The sequence below is a fragment of the Sparus aurata genome, chromosome 15 (genome assembly GCF_900880675.1).
Source record: "Sparus aurata chromosome 15, fSpaAur1.1, whole genome shotgun sequence".
In the NCBI taxonomy this organism is placed as follows: domain Eukaryota; kingdom Metazoa; phylum Chordata; class Actinopteri; order Spariformes; family Sparidae; genus Sparus; species Sparus aurata.
The window spans coordinates 17,205,759-17,225,569 of record NC_044201.1 but is presented as its reverse complement, the minus strand read 5'-3'; the positions used below and the strand labels follow the sequence as shown (position 1 = coordinate 17,225,569).

The window sequence follows — 19,811 nt, the reverse complement described above, 5'->3', positions numbered from 1 at the left end:
TTTTTCTCAGAGTATGAGCAGATATGTCACAGTGACTGAGTGCCAATGCTACACTTTACTGAGACTCATTTTTATCTGGACAGAGGCTAATTTGAAGTGGAAACGTCCAATGCTGTCAGTGTGCGTTATGTGGGCGCCATTGAGTGTGAGGAAAAGACAAATCTAAAAAAGGTACTTGGCATCTTGTATTAACGCCTCTGGATAATGTAAGTGACAGGCAGATTAGTTGGAAGCCTCCAACAATCTCCGAAAACACACGCACAAAAAAACAGCTTTTGTTAAAATGTGGGCAACACACGCCATTTTTGTTTTCTTTTTCTTGTAAGTCCTACGAGCTAAACAGCTCTCTGCTGCCGACATTTCAATTCGTAGTAGAAACTTTGCCAACTTCTGTACCACCAGCCCAACTTGTGTCTAAATACAGGCTAGTGCTAACTTGATAATTGAGGTATTACAGATACAGACACAACTGTAAGTCAAAGCTCCAACTTCCAAAGTAACGTTAGTGTTATTTTTACTAGGGTTTTGTCTTTTGGGGGGGCGCTTCACTTTTCCATCACTTACCATCTTCCTTCTCATCGAAAACTGGTCTCTTTGAAGAACTGTTGGCTCCCATCCTCTTCTTCCACTTGCCCCAGTGAAACATTGATGCTCAGAGTGCATTCCTCGCTTCTTGAAGAGAAACTACAGCTCTGTGTCGGACACCCTCCTCAAAAGACTGTGTTCATAACCATACATTTCACCCGAACCGTGTCCGTTATATTCGCTTTTATTTATCCGTTTTTCAGTCAGCCGACAGTCTGAGCCCCGCGACTTAAACTCTGTCCAAAACCACGGGAGAACAAACGTGGCGGGCACCGACGGACTGCAGGATAATTAGGAGGAAAGACCGCTCGGTCCGGCTCAGTTGGAGGTAAATACAATCAGTCGGTACTGGTTGTGTTCAGTTGTCTTCCGTAGCCTGCCAGCCAAACCGAGAGACTTATGTTTTGTCGGGGCTGAGAGTAGAAGCTGCGTCGAGCTACACGTAGTTAGGTAAAACGTACCCGGAAGTCGAACGGCTTTGCCTTAAAAATAAAAGCTTGTACTCTTTTGCAAGCGCTGCAGTCGCTTCAAGTTGGCAGGACTGGTAGGTGTGACAAACATACACGACACAAGGTACGTGCGCCAATCAGCGCAGTGTGGCTATGGATTAATTGACTTAATAAATTCTATTTAACAATTTATCCTACAGCAGCGGAAGAGTCCGGTTCAGTCAATAGACTAGGACTTTACATCTAATTGCTTTAAAAATAAATAAATAAATAAATAAATAAATAAATAATAGTCCATGATTATGTATCCTTGGCAAAAAAAAACAAAAAAAAACAATGCATGAGAATCTGTTTTACAATACGAATTTAAGCCTATTTAGCTCTTACATTAAAGTCCAAAGTGGAACAAACGAAAAAAAGAAATCTTTTTTTATTTTTTCAGCATTTATATTTGGGAAACATCCTTCTATCTTCTTATACAAATCCTTTGTCAAGCGGACCTTTACATTGAAACTGAAAACCGGAAACTCTCCCCTGATATACCCATTAACTTGACACTTGTGAGAGTAGTGTGACAGTTTCTGGCCAGTGACTGTAGTCGACGTAGCTCTGTATCACAGACTGTCATGCATTTTAACACATACGGACCATCCTCTGTAGGTGAAGCCAGGATAGCTAAGTGCAAAAACTGGAGGGCTTACGTCGCCTCTTACCAGCAGCAGAACACTGGTGCCATCCTTCAGCTGAAATGAACCTCAGTGAATTATTCCACAATCTCATTAGAAGATGGATGGGTGGCGCCGGCGGGATCACTGAGGGGGGGAAAGGGATTTAACACAACGTGCACACTCGATTTATTAATTTGCTCCTGTTGTTTGTTGCTGTTAGAAAAAATGCATTACAAAGAATGACGTCAAGAACGTTGTTCAGTGCATGTGACATTCATAAAGTATTACAAGCTTTTACATACATTTAAATAAGTCAGTGGTTTGTATGCGTTGTGGGGGCAGTTCGCCTTGTTTGCACGTGGACGGTTGCCGTAGTTTGTGTTGACGTCGTTGCCATGGTTACGACGTCAAACTCGTGAGGCAGTAGCTGAAATTTAGCTTGGAAATGAGGTATTTCGTATTTATTTTCATTGTTTGACCTCTTATTTTGGGAAAGTGTTGTTGTGTCTTGTTGACAGCTTACCAGTGGTTGAAGTTTTTGCTAAAGTTACTTCTAATTTCGCTAATCTTAAGCAGCAGCAGTGAATGTATAGATAACACCTGCTTTTAGGCAAGTTTGACCTCATGTAGAAGAATTGTGTTGCTCAGACAGAAAACCTGTCCGTTAAATGTGATACTGACATGAACTTTCTGATTTTTTTTAGACACCACAGAAACATGCCTGTGCAAAAAGACCCTTGAACGCCACAAACAATAGTCTGTGTAGACTTAACATCTCAGCCTCACTTCCACAATGTCTTCCCGAGAGAAGGGGGATGTCCCTGACCTGCAGCTGAGCTTTGTCTTTGGGAACAGTGTTGTCAAACCACAGACCCCCTGCACGCCGCCTGGGAATGCTGAGCCACAGGAGCTCCCTGAATATTATTCAACAGAGACGTTGTGTCTGAGCAGAACTGAACTGAAGCATGTTACAGATAGTATTGTGAAAAATATCTCACTAAAGGTCAGTTGGGACTCCTTTTTGCATCTATCAGTGTCTACCCACCTAGCTGCTTTTGCTGCAGTTGTTTTCAAGCAAGAAATCAGTATTGGACCCAATAGAATAGTCTGTGTAATTTTTTCGTTTTCCTCTGTAATGTCTGCTTATTTCAAATGTGCACTGTATTGTCTTCAGTATTTATACCTAGAAGGCAACCAGATATCCAGTATCCCAGGATCGTTGTTCATCAGCTTGCCCAACTTGCTGTGGCTGGACCTCAGAAATAACCAAATTGCATCACTCCCTGCTGAAATTGGCTTGCACAGGTACGTTTCTTACACAACTGCTCTTTTTGAAATATATGCTGATTGGTTCCAAACCTCACAGCCATGTTTTTCATGTCCCATTTCAGAACATTTTTAGATCATTTTTTTTCTCTTTCTATTTTACATTTGCTTTGAAATTGACAACACAAATTCATGATTCCCAAGTGTGGCAAAATGAGATTCATTATAGACGTCTATACCTCTGGCCTATCAGAGATTATTCGGTATCAGCGTATATGTTGCCCAAATTGCACTGATTTGAAGAATTGTTAACTGTGAGTGAAGTTTCAGTTTCAGCGCAATGATGTCATTTTGGATAAGGGGGGTTAACAGTAAATTAAAAGTAAAGTGTACTGTAAACTGTAAAATATGCAGAAAATGTGTAGTTTGTGATTTTGTTCACTTAGGTCTCTGAAAACATTACTGCTGGAAGGAAATCCCATCTCAGAACTTCCAGCAGAGTTGGGTAAGTTAAGTTCAGTCACCTTTACCAGCAAGCAACGTCTCATCCCTTTGAAATAAAAGGTTGTTTTTATGTTTCATCAGTTTCAATAAGCCTCACTGGCAGCAAAATCTAGATTTAGATTACATGCAAAGAAGAACTGGCAGCTATTATTAACGGAAAGACTACACAATATGGTTACACATGATTTGCTTTCTTCTAGTGCTGCAATGATTAATCCGTTTGGTTGTCAGTTATTGAATTAATTACCAACTATTTTGAGTTTGAGTAATTCTTGAGGAGAAATTCTCAAACTTCTCTGATTCCAGCCTCTTCAGTTTGAATACTGCCTGGTTTCTTTACTCTGGCATGACAGCAAACTGAACATCTTTGGGTGTGTAGAGTGTGTAGTGTGCAGACTTTTTTCCTGTTTTCTGACATTTTACAGACCAATAAAATAAATAATTGTTAGTTGCAGCCGTACTTTCCTCTGAGCTTTTGTCACTAAAACTGTTGCGCTCCCTGTAAATTAATCTGGATAAGAGTATCAGCTAAATGAACAAGTGTAACCTGTAAACCTGTGCCGAGAGATTCTTTACTTTCCCATGTTCCCCAGGAAATGTGATCACCCTCAAAGGCCTGAACCTGAGGAACTGCCCCATCTCTTTCCCCCCACAAGACATTGTGAACCAGGGTCTCCAGAGCATCCTGAAGTTCCTCAGGAGTGCCATGGCTCAGCGGCCTGTTAGCACGAGGAAGACACCTCCAGGTGAATCAAAGGCACCTTCACTTTGAACAATGCAGCAGCGCGGTGTTCAGTATGCACGTGCATTGCAGCCATCTGCTCTTTTAGTCAGAGATAGGACGGCTGGCCACAAAAATAGCTCCTTGCCCTGGTACCACTTCACTGGTGTGACTTCTGTTGCCTTGGAGACGGCGCGTGCCACTCGGCTGACTCTTCCCCTCTGTAATATTTTTAGCCGGATGAAAATGATCGATAACCTGTGGGCTCTAAACAGGAGCTCTCTGTCACTAAGCACTGTCTGGAGGTAATCACTGTGAGAAGCCCAAGACAGCCCTCCACAGGAGAGCCTGCTGCTGCACAATGAGTAGAGCCAAACCCCTCAATCAAACCATTTATCTCCCTGTCTACAAGGTTATTAACAGAGGCAGGACTCTGCTGTCCTGAGGGAAATCTCCTCCCCTTTAATTGGCTCAGAGTATAAGTTTAGCAGATTTGAATATAGTAATCACTTACATACTGAATTGTCGTCAGGTGCTGTAACCTGTAGTGCTAGCCAGTTGCGGTCTAGTTAACATATGGGTAAAAGTTACATTTAGTCCCTTGTTTTCTTAATTGAGTAAAACATGTTGCTCACATATTGTGCTTTTTTAAAATTTTGATTTGTTGGTAAATTCTGGCACTCTTTTGCTGCATTTGGAAAATAATTCTGTTTTCATAGTCAACCAGTTGCCATCATGTGCTTGTACCTGCCAGTATTTGCTGCCCCCACATTAAACTTGCTGCTGCCATGGCTGTGTCATTGGTAGAGTTGCCAGTGGTGGAGAAGCTCCAGCTGTCAGAGCTAATGGGGTCCAGCGTAGAGGAGCAGGAAGAGTCGGTGGATGAGGACGAGCTGCAGAGATTCAGGGAACTCAAATACAAGATGAATCTGCTGGACAAGGCCGAGCTGGGTTCAATAGTGCAGGGTGACAGAAACCCAAGTTTACATCTTCCTTCTCTCAACAGAAGGTAAGAAATAAGAGGTTTTTAGGCGATAAAGTGAGAGGAAATTGTCTTGATATTTTGGTCAAAAGTGGTCGTATTTCTTACGATTGATGCCAATTTCATATGTCAACATTGAATATAGAGAACCAGAGGCAGATTCTTCACAACATTAATTTTCCCTGATTATGCAATTGACTCCTATAAATTTCAGTTTTTTAGATTTGAGTTCCCTGTAATTAACTTGCTTTATTTTGTGTCCTTTTTCTGTTTTCTGTCTGTAACTATGTGTATTTATGCTGCTGACTGTCTTATCCAGGTCCTCCTTGAGAGAGATTCTTAATCTCAGTGGGAATATCCCAGTGAAATAAGGTTAAATTAAAAAAAATTAAATAAATAAAGCTACAGCTGGGAGATGCTTACTTTAGCATTAAGACCAGGGAGAGAGAGGGAAACAGCAACCCTGGTTCTATCAAAAGTTGACAAAATCTGACTCCAAGCACTTCTAAAGCTCTAAAATAACTAAACTTAATCTTTATATGTGTAAAAACGGCAATTTTACACTGTTTTACCTAATAGAGTTGCCTGACATGTATCCCTGGACAGGAAATAATCACACATAACATCCTGTGAAACAACAAACTGTTTTGCACTTAAGATTTTAAATAGAGTTTTTAAAGCAAAATAAAACATGTTAATAAGGGACATTAAATGGTGCCCGTAGGTGGATTTTGTTATTGTTGGACATTGCTTGGCTAGCTGTTCTCAGTCATCATGCTAAGCTACGCGCATCAGGTGCTGGCACTAGGGTCTCACTAAAACCTTGGTTTTTCACCTGGATGGGTGTGGTTTCTACAGAATGTAGCAGGGCACACTTCGGCAAGCTCCGTGATCATGTAAGTGCAGGCTGTTTTTTAGTAATGTGTATATTATATAATCTACCTTGAAAGACTGTTCTGGTCTTTATTGAAGATGTTTTCTGCTGGAAAACCTTTTGGAAAGGTCGACATTTAGGTGATATATTATAAAGATGCTCAATTATGTCTCTTAGGTCAGGCTGGCTGTGTAATCAGAGTTTTGTGGATTTTTATTTGTCAGTATGTGAATTTATTGTTTTATGCAATTTGGTGATCTTTAGACAATAAAAGTACCTGGTTAGGTTTAAGAAAAGGTCATGGGTTGTAATTTCTGTTTGAAATTACAAATGCAATCAGGCACGCGACACTGACACACGGACTAAGGCATCGGCCTCAGGGAAAAAAACAAATTTTTAGGGAGTCCCACTGGCTTTAGCTTCATGTTTAACAAAAAGACCTAAAAGTGGTATTGATTTTCTCATCTCTCTGCAAGGGAGCAGTGCAGTAAGCACATTTCCCAAAATATCAATCCATTCCTTTAAATTAAATGTTAGGCAAGTTACAGCAAAGGATTATAAACATCAGTTGCAACTACACAATAAACAAATGTTACCATTAACTAAAGTTTTAAATATAATATAATATATATATATACATATATATGTATATATATATATATATATATATATATATATATATAAATTTACGATTTATTAATGATAGTTATTATAAAGTGTTACCAAAATGTTTTTCCTATCAAAACGAGTTGTTTACTCGCCCCGTCGTTGTTTTTTGTGCTGTATATTTAGGCAGCATAAACATATATTGGACATATATATTGTTTTTCAGCTGCTCAGATAAACAATGCAATAAAGTTGAAAGGGTTATAGGTTATGTAATAGCAGGACAGAGGAGGTGAATTAGCTTAGTTTCACTAGATAACTTTTGTGCTGATGTTTGGAGTTGTGGTGGAGAGCCAAGTATGTGGCACGGTAAAGGATAGCAAAACACTTTTTAATGACATTCTCCACAGAGGAGAGAAGTGATAAAAAAAAATCTCCAGGGCTGTCTCCGCGGGGACTCGGAGCTCAGGAGAGCAATAAAAGTAAAGCGTTTTGTTTCAATTTATTTGTCAGAAAAAAGGCAGCTACCAAGGCCAGCATAATTCCTGAGCTCCCCCTGTTTGACACTCAGCACTGGAAGAGGCCAGAAGAAAGGAGACAGGCTGCCATGAAAGAGCTGAAAGAGAAGCAAGCACTTCTCGAGCAGAGAACAAAGTAAGTTGAATTCAGCACAATAAACTATCTTACTGTTCTACATTTTGAACGTTAATTGCATTGGATGAAGTCCACATAATATTCTAAACAGGTAATACCAAACATACTATGTCCACTATGTAAGTATAATCAGATTTTACCGTTTTTTAGATTGATTACAGTGCATTGTTATCTGTGTCTCTCATAGAAGCCAGGAGGCTTTAAGGAAGTGGCGTACACAAAACAGAATCCCACAGGGGAAGGAGAGACAAAGAAAACCGAAGGTATGCGTGGAATAAATCATCTAAATGGCCACCTGTCAACCTCTTAGCCACCAGGGGGCAGGAGAGCACCACCTCTGTCACATATAGAGGGCTATAATGGTACATTTCAAATTACCACCATATAAAACATTCTGATGCTGGTGGGTGACTTTTCAGGTAGTATCTGTTGGAGACAGCAACACATGCCAGTGCTTGAGACAAAATGTGTTCCATCAGAGATCTCACTCACTGTATTTCTATGCATATAGCTGAAGAAATTAACTCAATTGCGGTGTAAATATTTACTGGAAATTAGAATTAAAAACAACCTGTTTCGGTAATTATACACAACAAGGCTTTTATGTTGCAGCTTTAACTGTTTGCAGGATGTGTCGCAGCAGCTGTACCATCATATACGTACACAAGTGCTGCACTCTAGAACAAAATCTTGTGATCCATGTGGTAATTACCATCTCCTCCCTCTGTTATAGGAAGCAGAAAAAGATTCAAAACCAGGTGTGGAGGACAGCAGTGCTACTAATCAGAGTCAGACGTATGAAGAGAACAGGTAAATGGGAATTAATGCTGGCCAAGACGTTTGTCGTGTCAGTGTGACTGGAGGCAACTGATAACTGATGAGTTGGTTTGAGTAAAAGAAGTTAAAAAATCCCCTTATTTCAGCTGCTTAAATGTGAAAATGTTCCGGTTTCTTTACCTCTCTATGACAGTAAACTGAATATCTCTCTGCTGTTGACAAAACAAGACATTTGAGAACTTCATATTGTGATTCAGGAAACAGTAGCCCTTTTTAGATAGAAAAGGTGGCACATTTGCTCCAAGGTAAGGGCGGCAATGTGCCGGGCTGTCTTTCTAAAACGGAGGCGTAATATTCCTCCTTTTCCAAAAGCCGCCTCTGAGGTAGGCGTAAACATGTGACGTGACGTGAATCTCGAAGTTCGGCTGTGAACGGTGACAAAGAATTTGTCTTCAATATAAGAGCTTTACATTGCACCCCATTGGAGTTTAGAACTGGGTTCTTAGCGGGGGGCTTTTAATTTGAAAGTAGCGACTGTTCTTAGCTTGCCGACACAACAACAAGCTAACACGACCAAACAGCTACAGAGAGCGAGGAGACGCTAGCATCTCCTGGATCTCAGCGGCTGTCCAATTGCTCATCTTAATGTCCGCGGATTAAATGATGGACTGGCTGCTGTGATCAGCTGTTTCTTGGTTTTAAAACTCCCCGGCTGTGGGTCGCACAACAGTGCAGTTTCATTGACACCTCCGCCCATCTCACGCAGAGGCCGGCATATTGCCGCTTGTTTTTAGATAGCAGGCGAGGCGGAAATAAGTGTACCCTCCAAGGCGAAAATCGGCGGACCAAAACAGACCCCCAATTTGCCGGCCTCTGTCTAAAACCGCGGACTGAGCCGCCAAAAGGACGGGCAAATTGGCGGCTTGGTGCCCTGTCTAGAAACGGCTAGTGACTTACAGGTGAATCAGGAAAAAGGATCGATAGATTAATCAAAAATAAAGATAATCTTTTGTTGCAACCCTAGCTTTAACACTGAATGAACAGAATACTGGTGACATGCTCACCTAAAATGTCAGTTGTAGCCTTGTTTGCACGGTCGACATCTCATTTGCCTTCAAGATTAAAAATCTCTTTGTAAAACAAGTCATAATGTCCATCTCACCAGTGTACCTTATGAAATATATTTTGAACATTTGGTGTTTATACTTTAAATACCGACAGAGAACATTCTGATCCATAGGGGTGCAGACAGAACAGTCTTTGTCCATATAAGTATCCACCAAATGGCATGTTGCATGATCTAGAACTGGCATGCTGGAAAGCTGGAGACACCTAGTGGACACAGGGGGACTGTACACCCACCACAGAACATTAGCTGTATCTTTTGTTCTTCTTGACCAACATTATGCCTTAAAACAGATCAACCGGATAAGGTGGTACACCGAGACCTCTCTGTCTTAATTGATAGAATAAATCTAAACAAAGGAGAAAACAGCCAATCACAGATTTGGGTTTTTAAACAGGCATAAAGGCTCCAACACCACTGGCCATATTTAAGTGTCTAAATATTCAGTGTTTCGGTTTGTAATTGTGACATTTGACCCATGTGGCCTCCCAGAACTGCCCGTAAGCTGGAGCGGCAGATCCATGCCCACATCGAGAGGATGGTGGAGAGACGCAGGAATCCCAGGGGCACGGCCGCTGAGCAGATGGAAGCAGAGGAGCAAGATGTGAGAGAGGTCAGATCTATGCTTCATTATGCACACAAGTAACACATCTATATTGATCTGAATTCTGTTTTTGAATTAAGTTATTTTTGTTTTGCTTCCACCCAATTTGAATGACAGATGAGGAGGCTACAGGCTCGGCTTCTGGAGAAGACGAGGAATCGGGGGGAGACATCTTGAGAATTGTTTCACCGCCTTGGCAGCAGAGTTTCCTTGACAACTGACAGAGATCAGAATAACTCTCACTCCGGCTGTTTTCTAGTATTGAATTCATACTCCAAATTATCTGCAAGGGCTAATCTCTTTACCATTGTAATGCTCCTATCTGAGAAAAAAATAAAGATCACAAGGCTTTTTCTGGTCGAGCAAGTGTTTTGGAAAATTCCCCAGGTATATTTCCTTCTTTCTAATCCTTTGGCCTTCTGCGAGACACACTCTCCCTTATACATAGGTCCTGAGGTGCAGATCAAAACAATAAATGGGAAAACACGACAGCAAATAGTCATGTTTCACATTCACACGACCGTAGTACCTCAAATATGTACAGAACAAATATGATGCTGCTACATATATACTGTGTGAAATGAAGCAATTCAGTTTAGTTTTACATCCCATGACCATTTTTTTAAAATAAAAACGTTCCAGCACACAATGTGACTTAAACAAAGCATAAGATACAAAAAAAAAAAAAAAGGTCAACATACAACTCACTTGTGATATACACTCTGTTAGGCTTTTTTTTTTTTTCTTTTTTTTGCCTGACATAACAGTAAGCGGATTTGCAGCATGGTATTGAACATTTTAAGATTTCATGGGCATTTTAGCAAAAGGTGACATTTAATTATCTTATAACTAACAGTTTAGATGAGTGTCTTTACATCTTGTGGTAAATATCTAAATACATGTCAAATGTATCCATTTTTATCGCTTAAACCGTATAAGAAAATGCATCCATATTTTAATCCACGCTCCAGTGTTATGACAGAGAGTTTTAAAGCAGAGCAGAAATAGCCTCTCGCCGTGATAAACGGAGGCTTCCCCGATGTGAAAGTCCGTCCTAATGAATGGCATCAAACAAGTCAAAGTGAGACAGAGAAAGGGTAGGCCTTGTCTTGAGAGATTTCTGCTCCTCTAGCACAGGGAGCGTGATGTCAGCGGTGGCAGTGCTGTTGTAATTGACTTGGTGGGGGTGATGGCGTCATTTTATGCCCTGGTGTAGCCTCCTGCTCCAATAGCGAAGGGGAGACGGATCTTTGGCCGACGCGACCGTGGCTCCCTTGGCCGGGATCGAGCACCGCCGAGCCGGACACTTGACGCCGGGAAACATGGAGGCTGTGGTCGAGGAGCTGCGGGCCGGCTCTCGGGTACCTGTCACTATCGATCAAATAGTTAACGATACACTGGTGGTGACGCTGACCTACCGAGAAAGGAGCTACACGGGGATATTACTTGACTGCAACAAAAAGTGAGTGGCGTTTCGTTCATTTTCTTTCCACTTTTTATCCCTGAAATAAATTTGCTAAACTCAGCTAACGGCTAACTTACCTTTGATGCTAACGAGCCAGAGCTAGCCGTTGAGCTAACAGGGCCTCTATACAAAAGGCTCACAGGTTATTGTAGCTGACAGGGGAGCTATCTGCTAGCTGCTCGGCTAATGCCAAACTCATTTTAATTTAGCCCATAATGAGACGGTCACATACGTTATTTTGCGATGGTTGAATGCTGCACGTCAAGACAGTGGTCATGTCTACAGAGATTATTGATGACTCCTCTGAAACAATAACTAATGTCAGTGGGTCCATCTATAGCTTATTGTTAGCCTAATCTAATACAGAGCAGCTCAAACGTCTTCAGTAAAAGAAGCAGGCCTTGGCTGAACTATATTCTGGGTATCAGTTGTGTGGACATGTATTTACACATACAGATGGTTTTGCAATTTGTAGTTCTTGTTTTTTTTTTTTCCTTTTGTGAGTGATGTTTCAGTTCAGATCATCTCAAATATAGTTGCTGGTGTGAGAAATACCCCGTCAGGACCACTCACTTTTGATCTAGACACAATGGAAAATGGCATTAAAGGTACATGTGAGACTTGATGAATCACAACTGTAGTGCTTTTGTTTTATTCTTTAATCCTGGTTCTGATGACATACAGAGACCCTCTGTGGTTTGACAGGAATGGCCATCTCTTGCAAGTTTTGTAACACAATCCAGTTCATATGTGGGCAAGAAAGTAGGCCTATGTGTATAACTTGACATGTCTTATCTGTCCTTATTGGTGTGTGTCACATGTAGGAGCCTTGTGTTGCTGCTGGTACAGTACACCTTAAAAGCCACTGGCTTTAGACTATTTATAGACGAGCAGAATCAGAATCTGACCAGCTTTGCCCCTTAGTATGCTTAGATAGTTTTTCATGTGAGCGCTCACGCTGTCCTGAAAATAACCCACCCAAATGGGAAAAGGCAGGCCTTGGAATAACTCGAAATAGGCCTATATTTCAGGCCTTGTCGCTGACAGAATTTGACTTCTTCTTCCTTTTCAGCACATGGAAATACATTTCCTGTTATTGTCTCCCACAGGTTTTTTTTTTTTTTTTTTTTTTCTTTTTATGTCTTCATCCAGGCCTATCATTCAGGCAAATCTCTGCATCTAGTTACACTGCACACAACGTGAAATGGCAACAGCGGCTGGTCATACGCCGCGTCCTTGTGCTGTGCTTAACTAGCACTGCCTGTTCCCTGTCACAGGCCGCCTTGTTTGTGCCATGTCAATCATTATGAAGGCTAATATTCGCCTGCTTAAGGGGCGCATATAAAAAGGTGAGAGGCGCAAGCAGCACCAGGAGACTATTATTTGGAGGTGCCTGCCAGTTACCTCTCCTGGGGAGGAAATCGGGCTCCCAAAATGTGCACTAATTAATAATCTAACCACACGTAAGCCCTGAGTAGACACGGATGCAAAACAAACTGAAATCTCCTGGCTCCTTCCCCACATCTCTGAATCCCGAGTGATTCATGGGATTGTTTTTGTTCAGTCAGATGTTGGGGGGGGGGGGGTTCCTGGGCATCCTGTAGTCTCTTTGTCTGCTGTCTCCTGACTAAAGCAACACAGCCATGTTACTGTTGCCTGCCAGCTACCTCTCAAAGACTCCTTGGCAGTTGGGAACCTCTTTGGGCATGTTTGCCGGCCCAAGAGTACGAAAAAGAACTCATAAAATCACTGAGAGAGTCGGTGATACCACTGCTCAGTTTTGCGGCCTAAGGCTGAAAAGGAAAGATAACTTGGGTGCCTGCGAACCCCATCCCCCACACACATAAAGAATTTTCAGCATACAGGTGACAGAGAGAGCGGTGTCAGTGGGCTCAGTCAAAGTAAAACAAAACTGTAGAACAGGTTTATCTTACTTAAATCTTGTGGCATGCTTCTTATAGGGAAGACTGTGAACAGCTTTAGGAGCTTTTTTTTTTTATTATTCTTTTGGTCTGATTGAAACTGCACGGTATTTGATCAGGTGCTGTTATCTGATACTGTGAAATACAAACACAGCATCACAATGTCACTCTTGTGAAGGAAATTGCTTAACTAAAAAATTCAAGAAATGCTTGTCATGTGTAACAAGAATGTTTGTTTGTGTTCTCTTGCACAAACTTCACTGCAGCGCTCTAATGAAGCTCGATGAGACACACAGTTATTCATTTGTTGTTGCTTTTTTTTTTCTCCCTTGTTTATCTTAGGACTGGGCTCTTCTGTCTACCAGATTTCACGGCAAAACCCGGGGAATGCCCGATATCTAAACCAGCTTGTGAAATCCCTGAAGTTCTGAGTGAGGAGCCGGTTTCCAAATCTCCCAGCCAGGCTCCGCACAGACCAAAGGATGAAAACACTCTCCCTGAAAGCAGCATACCTGCTGCACCTCCTCCCTGCCCTGTACCCACACCAGTGCCAGCTGGACAGACTCCATATCCTCCTTATTTTGAAGGAGCCCCCTTCCCTCAGCCCTTATGGGTGCGCCACAGCTACAGCCAATGGGTACCTCAGCCCCCTCCGCGACCAATCAAGAGAAAGAAGAGGCGAACGCGAGAGCCTGGCCGGATGACTATGAGTACTATCCGTCTGCGTCCACGGCAGGTACTATGTGAAAAGTGCAAGAACACACTGAATAGTGATGAGGACAGCAAAGATGGCATAAGCAACACTAAGACTTCTAGAAAAGAGAATGCACTACAGAGCGATGAGGAGGGGGATGACAAGGATACCCCCTCCAAGCTGTCAAGAAAAGAGGATGTAGTTGGAACCAAGGACACTAAGAGACGTGAAAATGGCACCAGCCTTGACAGCAAGCGCCTCAGGAAGGACAAAAGGGTCGAAGCTGAAGGGGAGAAGTTCCCCGGAGGTGACGTTATCCCCCACAGTCCTGTCATAAAGATCTCCTACAGCACTCCGCAGGGCAAGGGGGAGGTCATGAAGATCCCCTCCAGAGTCCATGGTTCAGTCAAGCCGTTCTGCCCCAAACAGCTGGTGCAGAATGGTGTTGAAGAAAATGGCAAAACGCCTTCTGATCCCACCAAGGAGCAACGGCACATTTTAGATGCCACGAGGTCAGGCCTCACCGTGTCCATTCCCAAACTCAAACTAACCAGGCCTTTTACAACCGTGGGTCAGGACTTGCCTTCCCCAAAGATCCGCTTGAGACCTCCTCCGAGGGAGGGTGAGGAGAGCGTGGTCGAGTATGAGGCAGAACTTGTAGGTGGCACCAGGAGACGAAGCCCCAGGGTGCCTGGTCCCTGTCTCCCCCACTCTGAAGACTCGGGGGAAGGCAAGAACTCTCTGGAGCTGTGGTCCGGGAGTTCAGGGGAGGAGGCGGAGCGCGGCCACAGCGACCTCACGCTCCTTATCAATTTCCGTAAGCGCAAAGCGGACTCTTCTAGCCTGTCGGTCTGCAGCAGCGACAGTCTAGATGAGTCTAAGTCCTTCAGCTCTGACGGCACCTCACCGGAGCTGTGCGATCTGGCCCCTGGTGAAGATCTCTCTGTAACCTCATCTTCTGTACCCTCACGGGAAGACTGCAAGACGGTGCCACCGCTAACGGTGAGGCTTCACACCCGCAGCATGACAAAGTGTGTAACAGAAGAGGGTCACGCCGTGGCGGTGGGCGACATTGTATGGGGGAAGATTCACGGCTTCCCCTGGTGGCCAGCGCGCGTCCTCAGCATCAGCGGCACCCGCAAACAGGAGACGGCCAGTTGCGAGGCCCAGTGGCCTCAGGCGAAGGTATCGTGGTTTGGTTCACCCACCACGTCGCAGCTCTCCGTTGCCAAACTGTCGCCCTTCAGGGAGCTCTTCAGGTCCCGCTTCAACCGCAAGAAGAAAGGGATGTACCGGAGAGCCATCCTGGAGGCTGCCAAGGCCGTCGGTCACATGAGCCCAGAGATTACATCACTGCTTACCCACTGCGACACGTAGGTCAGTTCACACCACTTAGATGTTGCATGTGGTTTTATCATATCCACTGTTTTTTTTTTTTTTTTTTTTTTAACTGACTTAAAACAGAGCTGGGCAATAGAATAATTTACTAAAACCAACATTATTAATCTCTCACCTGCCTAACTTCTGTTATGTCTGTATGTTCACTCCATTAACTCTTTCATACCAATCCCTTCATTGGAAAGTTCATCAACAAACCCCTTTACCCTCAAGACACTGTCAATCAGCAGGTGCCTGTGTCCTTTGTGTGGGATCATTCAAGCAGAGGAACTCCAGCTAGTAGTTTTATGTTATGTGCTTATCTAATGATTAACTTCGGCTGACTCAGAGAAACAACCTGAACGTTACAGATATTGCAACAGGGTGCCGGTGCTTATATTGTAGAGCTGGCACAGAAAGTAGGTGCCATGTCGGCCGTTTGTGCACTTTTGCATTACATTTGAAAGTTGCATATCTTTGGAAATGGCTGCGGCTACAAAAGGAAGAGCAAGGAATCAATTTCTCATAGAAAAAAAAAAGAGTTGACGAGAATAAATGAAGAATATAAGAGTTATGAAACATCTAGTTTATATAGCAGTTTCAGTTTTAATAATAGTGAAGCATCCCTTTTTCAAACTGCTAATTATTTTGAGGCTTTGAAGTTCGGGTTGAGATTTAATAGAGGGTTATCAGGCCCGAAGTCAGTATCAGTATCTTGCTTTGAATCTGAATCTGTTCCAATCCCTGATTGAACGATACGTTCAAAGTTTTGAACGTAACACAAATCTCAGGACTCAAGAGACTGAGTGGAAATCTAGAGGCTAAAAAGCAAAATACGATTTTGAGTCACAGTCTTATGATAACATGATATGATATATATGATAACAGTCCTGAAAATACAACTAAACTTAAAGTCGTTCTTAAATTAGATACATAGCAGAAGCATGCTGTTTATTCTCATCACCAGCAAAGACTAAGAAAACTGAAAGCTCATATTTGAATGTTTTGTATCCTGCTATTCTTTAAAATGGTAATGATTAAGCAGAAGGTTAAAACTTTGCTTACCAACAGATGTCAGAATACATTATGGAACATGGGTGTAAGTGTTGGCACTGTAGAGCGCTGACTTGTTAATAGAGTTCCATTCCATCCATTAAAATATCCTGCAAATTCAGTGTGACACCATAAAGATGTTGTGCAAATGTCTCTCACTTTGTTGGTTGCAAAGAAACATGAGCCATATTTTATTTGTTCATAGAATTGGTAAATGTTTAAAAGCAAAGACGGAGGATTGTGTGCACGTTTGTGTGTATAAATGTATTGAGTAAGATATACATTCAGGCCCTCCCCTGAGATTTGTTTAAACCATCTAATTTGATCTTCATGTTAAACTTTAGGGGAACGGTGGGCCAAGTGGGGGGGAAGCATCAACCTGTGTATTTACACAAACTCTTCTAGCTCTGCCACGCCAGCCGAGGGACTGCAGCTACATTTATGTCATGAAGGAGTTGCTGTGTTCAAAAGCAGCAAAACAAACATTAATACCAGCTTTAACGCAGGCACAGGCTGTACTACTGACTGTCAACAGGCACGACTTGTTAACACAGCTAATTGCAGCGAGTGAGTACCCAACAAATGGACGTTACTGCTTTTGGCACAATGAAAGCATGAAAGGTATCAGTCCACTGCGAGGGCTTTTTTTTTTTTTCTTCTTTTTTTTTTTGCCATGGCTTATACCGTGTTTGTTCCCTGGGTTTCCTGATGCATTCTCCCCGTGTAGCCAAGCAGCAGCAGGTCCTCAACACACACTTGAAGGTTAAATATTGTCTCTGATTGATATGTGGGACAGTCGGGCAGCTCCCAACCCTTCTGTTGACTCTGTTGTGGGCTCAGCAGCCAAGAGGAGCTCGGTTGTAGTTGAGAACATACAGCCTATATTTGGTACTTTTTTCCAGAGCTCATGAAGGAAGCGTTTTTTTCCTGCTCTGTCAGCTACATAGAGGTTTCACTAAGCTGGAAAGTAGCTGACGTTCACTTTCTCACTGCTCCATAATCTTCAGATGAATAACATGACATGTTGAGGAGTCTCTCAGCGGATATGTGACCTGTCTTGTTTGCTCTTTGTCTTTACTCTGTGCTCTCTCTTCTCTTGTGCAGAGGCTGAGGACCGACCAGAGGACTGGTTTTTCTGAATTCTGAGACTGTCATCAAGACACAGGAGGGGAGTATGTGAGGTTGCCACGGCTACAATTTATATGCGTTTTTTTTTTTTTTTTTTTTTTCTTTTTCACAAGGCTGGTTGAAAAATGGCCGCCAAGGTGGAGTGTCGTTAAGACTGGATAAGGGAGCAAAAAAAAGAAGGCCAGGCATCTCCATGGTCTACTATGAACTGAACTGTTCCTCCTTTTTTTTTTTTTTTTTTTTCTAGATTTAATCATATTTCAATAGAGCCGAGTAACGACACTACAAGGACCCAAATGTATTTATTATCTGTAACAGTTTATTATGATCCAACCTTCTACTACAATCTCGCAAAAAAAACAAAAAAACAACAACCTCCCAGTCTGCTGCTGTCATTATCACAGTCCTCGCTGCTGATGTGTTCGCTGCGAGGTCCGACTCGTCCGGCCGGAGGAAGCCGGCGGCATCTTCAATGGAATGCCCACCCACCCACCCGTTCCCCCTCCCTTTTGGACCCGAGACATTTTTACCACGGTTTATGTCTTATCCTCTTTCTTCTGAAAATGTGAACGGCTCCATCCAGAGACAGTAGTGACTGTTCCAGCTCTCCTAGCGATCAGTGTTCCATCCTCGTAGCCTTCTGCGACATTAGTTGGATTTGTGGATGTATTTATACTGAACTCTTATTCCTGTCCTGAATCATGTTGTGTCTTCTTCCATTTCATTTTTTTTTTTAACTTTAGGAGTGTCACGTCACCGAACTCCACCCCCCACCCCCACCCTTTCCCTCCAACTCTTTGTTTTTCCCGAGAACCATTTTTTGCATCACTTTAATTATTTAAAGATTCACGTTTAAGAAAAAAAAAAAAAGCACTTTATCTGTACCTTGGTGGCCTGCTGTAAGCTCACTGTCTGAAACACTATTGCGAGATACAGCCCTGATAGGCAGCAGGGGGGGTTCAGAAGTCTTTGTGGTTGACTATCCATGGCCTTGGAGATACACAGAAAATCTTTTCTTTATTTTATTTTATTGTACGATTTTTGGGGACACCAGACACGGATGGTTGTGCACACTGTATTCTCGCGTTTTGACTTGTTTCTCTCTCAGTTTATTCGCCACACACACACACACACACACACACTATAAAAAATGTAACATTTCCACTGGAGAAACATGGGTGAACAAATGTGTCAAAGCCCCCTATGCATTATCAGTTAAAGCTTTATGACTGGGAGAAAAAAAATCATAACAACATGCTGTAAGAATACTGTGAATTCAACTGCTGAGTGTGCTGAAGGAAAAAAAGCTCGCTACTGGTCAGAGCCCTGCAGTTATTGAGTCATCCGGCTGCACCGCTGACCTTTAGCGACCTTTTGTGTTGAAAGCGGCACTGTTGGAATCGGGGGAGGGGCGGCAGTAAAGGCGAAAGAGACCGCGGCTGTCGAGCACAGCCAGGTCTGTATTAAAAACTTACCGAAGATTGCACACAGTCACGCTCAGCCAACCAGCCCGTCTCCCTTTCTGCCTCTGCAGGCTCAGCTCAAGGCTGGAAACTAGCTCGGTGATTATCTAGTGAGAGAAGTGTGTTTTATAAGAGGGGCAGGTAATGCACTCCTCCCATATCGATAATCCGCGGTCTGACCCTTTTTTTTCTGTCGAGCCCGGCTAGTTTCCAGGCAGCCTTGCACAACGAGGAGTGGGAGAGTCTAAGATGTATGTATGCCTGAGAGGGGAAGCGGTCATCAGGATTTTCCCGTGTATGAGCAACATGGCTATCTACTGTTGCGCACGTTGGTCAATGTTATTGGCTACTTTTTTTGTTTTCTTTTTTACATGTACTGTACATAAAATAAAATATAAAGCAATACGTCTGCTGGTGTGGATGGATCACTTTGTCACTGATGATCAGAAGACGCGCTTTTACTTTGGTAGCTCGGGTTATTTGTCCTCATATTTGTATTGTTTTTAATTGTTTATTCACTGAAGGGGGTTTAAAGCACAGCCGGTGATATTCAGATTTTTAAAGGGGCATTTGACCCATCATATACATGTCCCCTACTATGGACTAAAGTCAGTAAATTTCGGTCTCTGCTGCTTCAGTTTTGACAATCCTTTTTTTTTTAATCCAGTCCCCCAGCAGCCTGGAAGTGTAATACTAAATTGCTTGAGGGTTCCTTTTAATACACTCAAATGCAGATTTTTCATGTTACTCAGCCTCCTGCATATTTATTTGAAAGTAGAATGATGAATGTATTAATGCCCTGGGAGCCTCATTAACAACTCCTGTTGGGTGCCGATGTCAGTGCTGTGCCCTGAAAAAACTCATTTTCAACTCTTTTGCTCATGGTTCTCTTT

At 42.7% G+C, this 19,811-nt stretch overlaps 3 protein-coding genes across 4 annotated transcripts in view; 2 read left to right on the top strand and 1 right to left on the bottom strand.

Moving 5' to 3' along the window:
* stk32c (serine/threonine kinase 32C) overlaps positions 1-1,054 on the bottom strand; it is a 96,548-nt gene extending 95,494 nt beyond the window's left edge. The window contains exon 1 of the mRNA XM_030441328.1: positions 565-1,054. Coding sequence (XP_030297188.1) covers positions 565-646 — 82 coding nt within the window. The 5' untranslated portion in view covers positions 647-1,054. The remainder of the gene's footprint in view (positions 1-564) is intronic.
* A 592-nt stretch (positions 1,055-1,646) lies between these two features.
* LOC115596342 (leucine-rich repeat-containing protein 27) lies at positions 1,647-10,178 on the top strand. The gene is made up of 11 exons (XM_030441329.1): positions 1,647-2,152; positions 2,407-2,705; positions 2,877-3,007; positions 3,415-3,473; positions 4,066-4,218; positions 5,001-5,202; positions 7,169-7,309; positions 7,497-7,572; positions 8,043-8,119; positions 9,705-9,825; positions 9,934-10,178. The coding sequence occupies exons 2-11, from the start codon at positions 2,496-2,498 to the stop codon at positions 9,991-9,993; spliced, it is 1,230 nt and encodes a 409-aa protein (XP_030297189.1). The 5' UTR covers positions 1,647-2,152; positions 2,407-2,495; the 3' UTR covers positions 9,994-10,178.
* A 417-nt stretch (positions 10,179-10,595) lies between these two features.
* On the top strand, positions 10,596-19,327 carry pwwp2b (PWWP domain containing 2B). Of its 2 annotated transcripts, none has more exons than XM_030441325.1 (3): positions 10,596-11,278; positions 13,546-15,270; positions 17,432-19,327. In XM_030441325.1, the coding sequence occupies exons 1-3, from the start codon at positions 11,139-11,141 to the stop codon at positions 17,436-17,438; spliced, it is 1,872 nt and encodes a 623-aa protein (XP_030297185.1). In that variant the 5' UTR covers positions 10,596-11,138; the 3' UTR covers positions 17,439-19,327. The 2 variants fall into 2 exon arrangements, with proteins under 2 accessions (XP_030297185.1, XP_030297186.1); XM_030441326.1 differs by having other exon boundaries at positions 10,605-11,278; positions 13,546-15,274; positions 17,432-19,325.
* Positions 19,328-19,811: the final 484 nt, after the last annotated feature.

What these genes read in the sequence shown, in the direction of transcription:
- pwwp2b (XM_030441325.1), top strand. Translation starts at nt 11,139, where the DNA reads ATGGAGGCTGTGGTCGAGGAGCTGCGGGCCGGCTCTCGGGTACCTGTC. An exon ending in TTACTTGACTGCAACAAAAA is followed by an intron (nt 11,279 to 13,545) that starts GTGAGTGGCGTT and finishes TGTTTATCTTAG; the next exon opens with GACTGGGCTCTTCTGTCTAC.
- LOC115596342 (XM_030441329.1), top strand. Translation starts at nt 2,496, where the DNA reads ATGTCTTCCCGAGAGAAGGGGGATGTCCCTGACCTGCAGCTGAGCTTT. An exon ending in GCTGAAATTGGCTTGCACAG is followed by an intron (nt 3,008 to 3,414) that starts GTACGTTTCTTA and finishes TTGTTCACTTAG; the next exon opens with GTCTCTGAAAACATTACTGC. An exon ending in CTTCCTTCTCTCAACAGAAG is followed by an intron (nt 5,203 to 7,168) that starts GTAAGAAATAAG and finishes TTTATTTGTCAG; the next exon opens with AAAAAAGGCAGCTACCAAGG.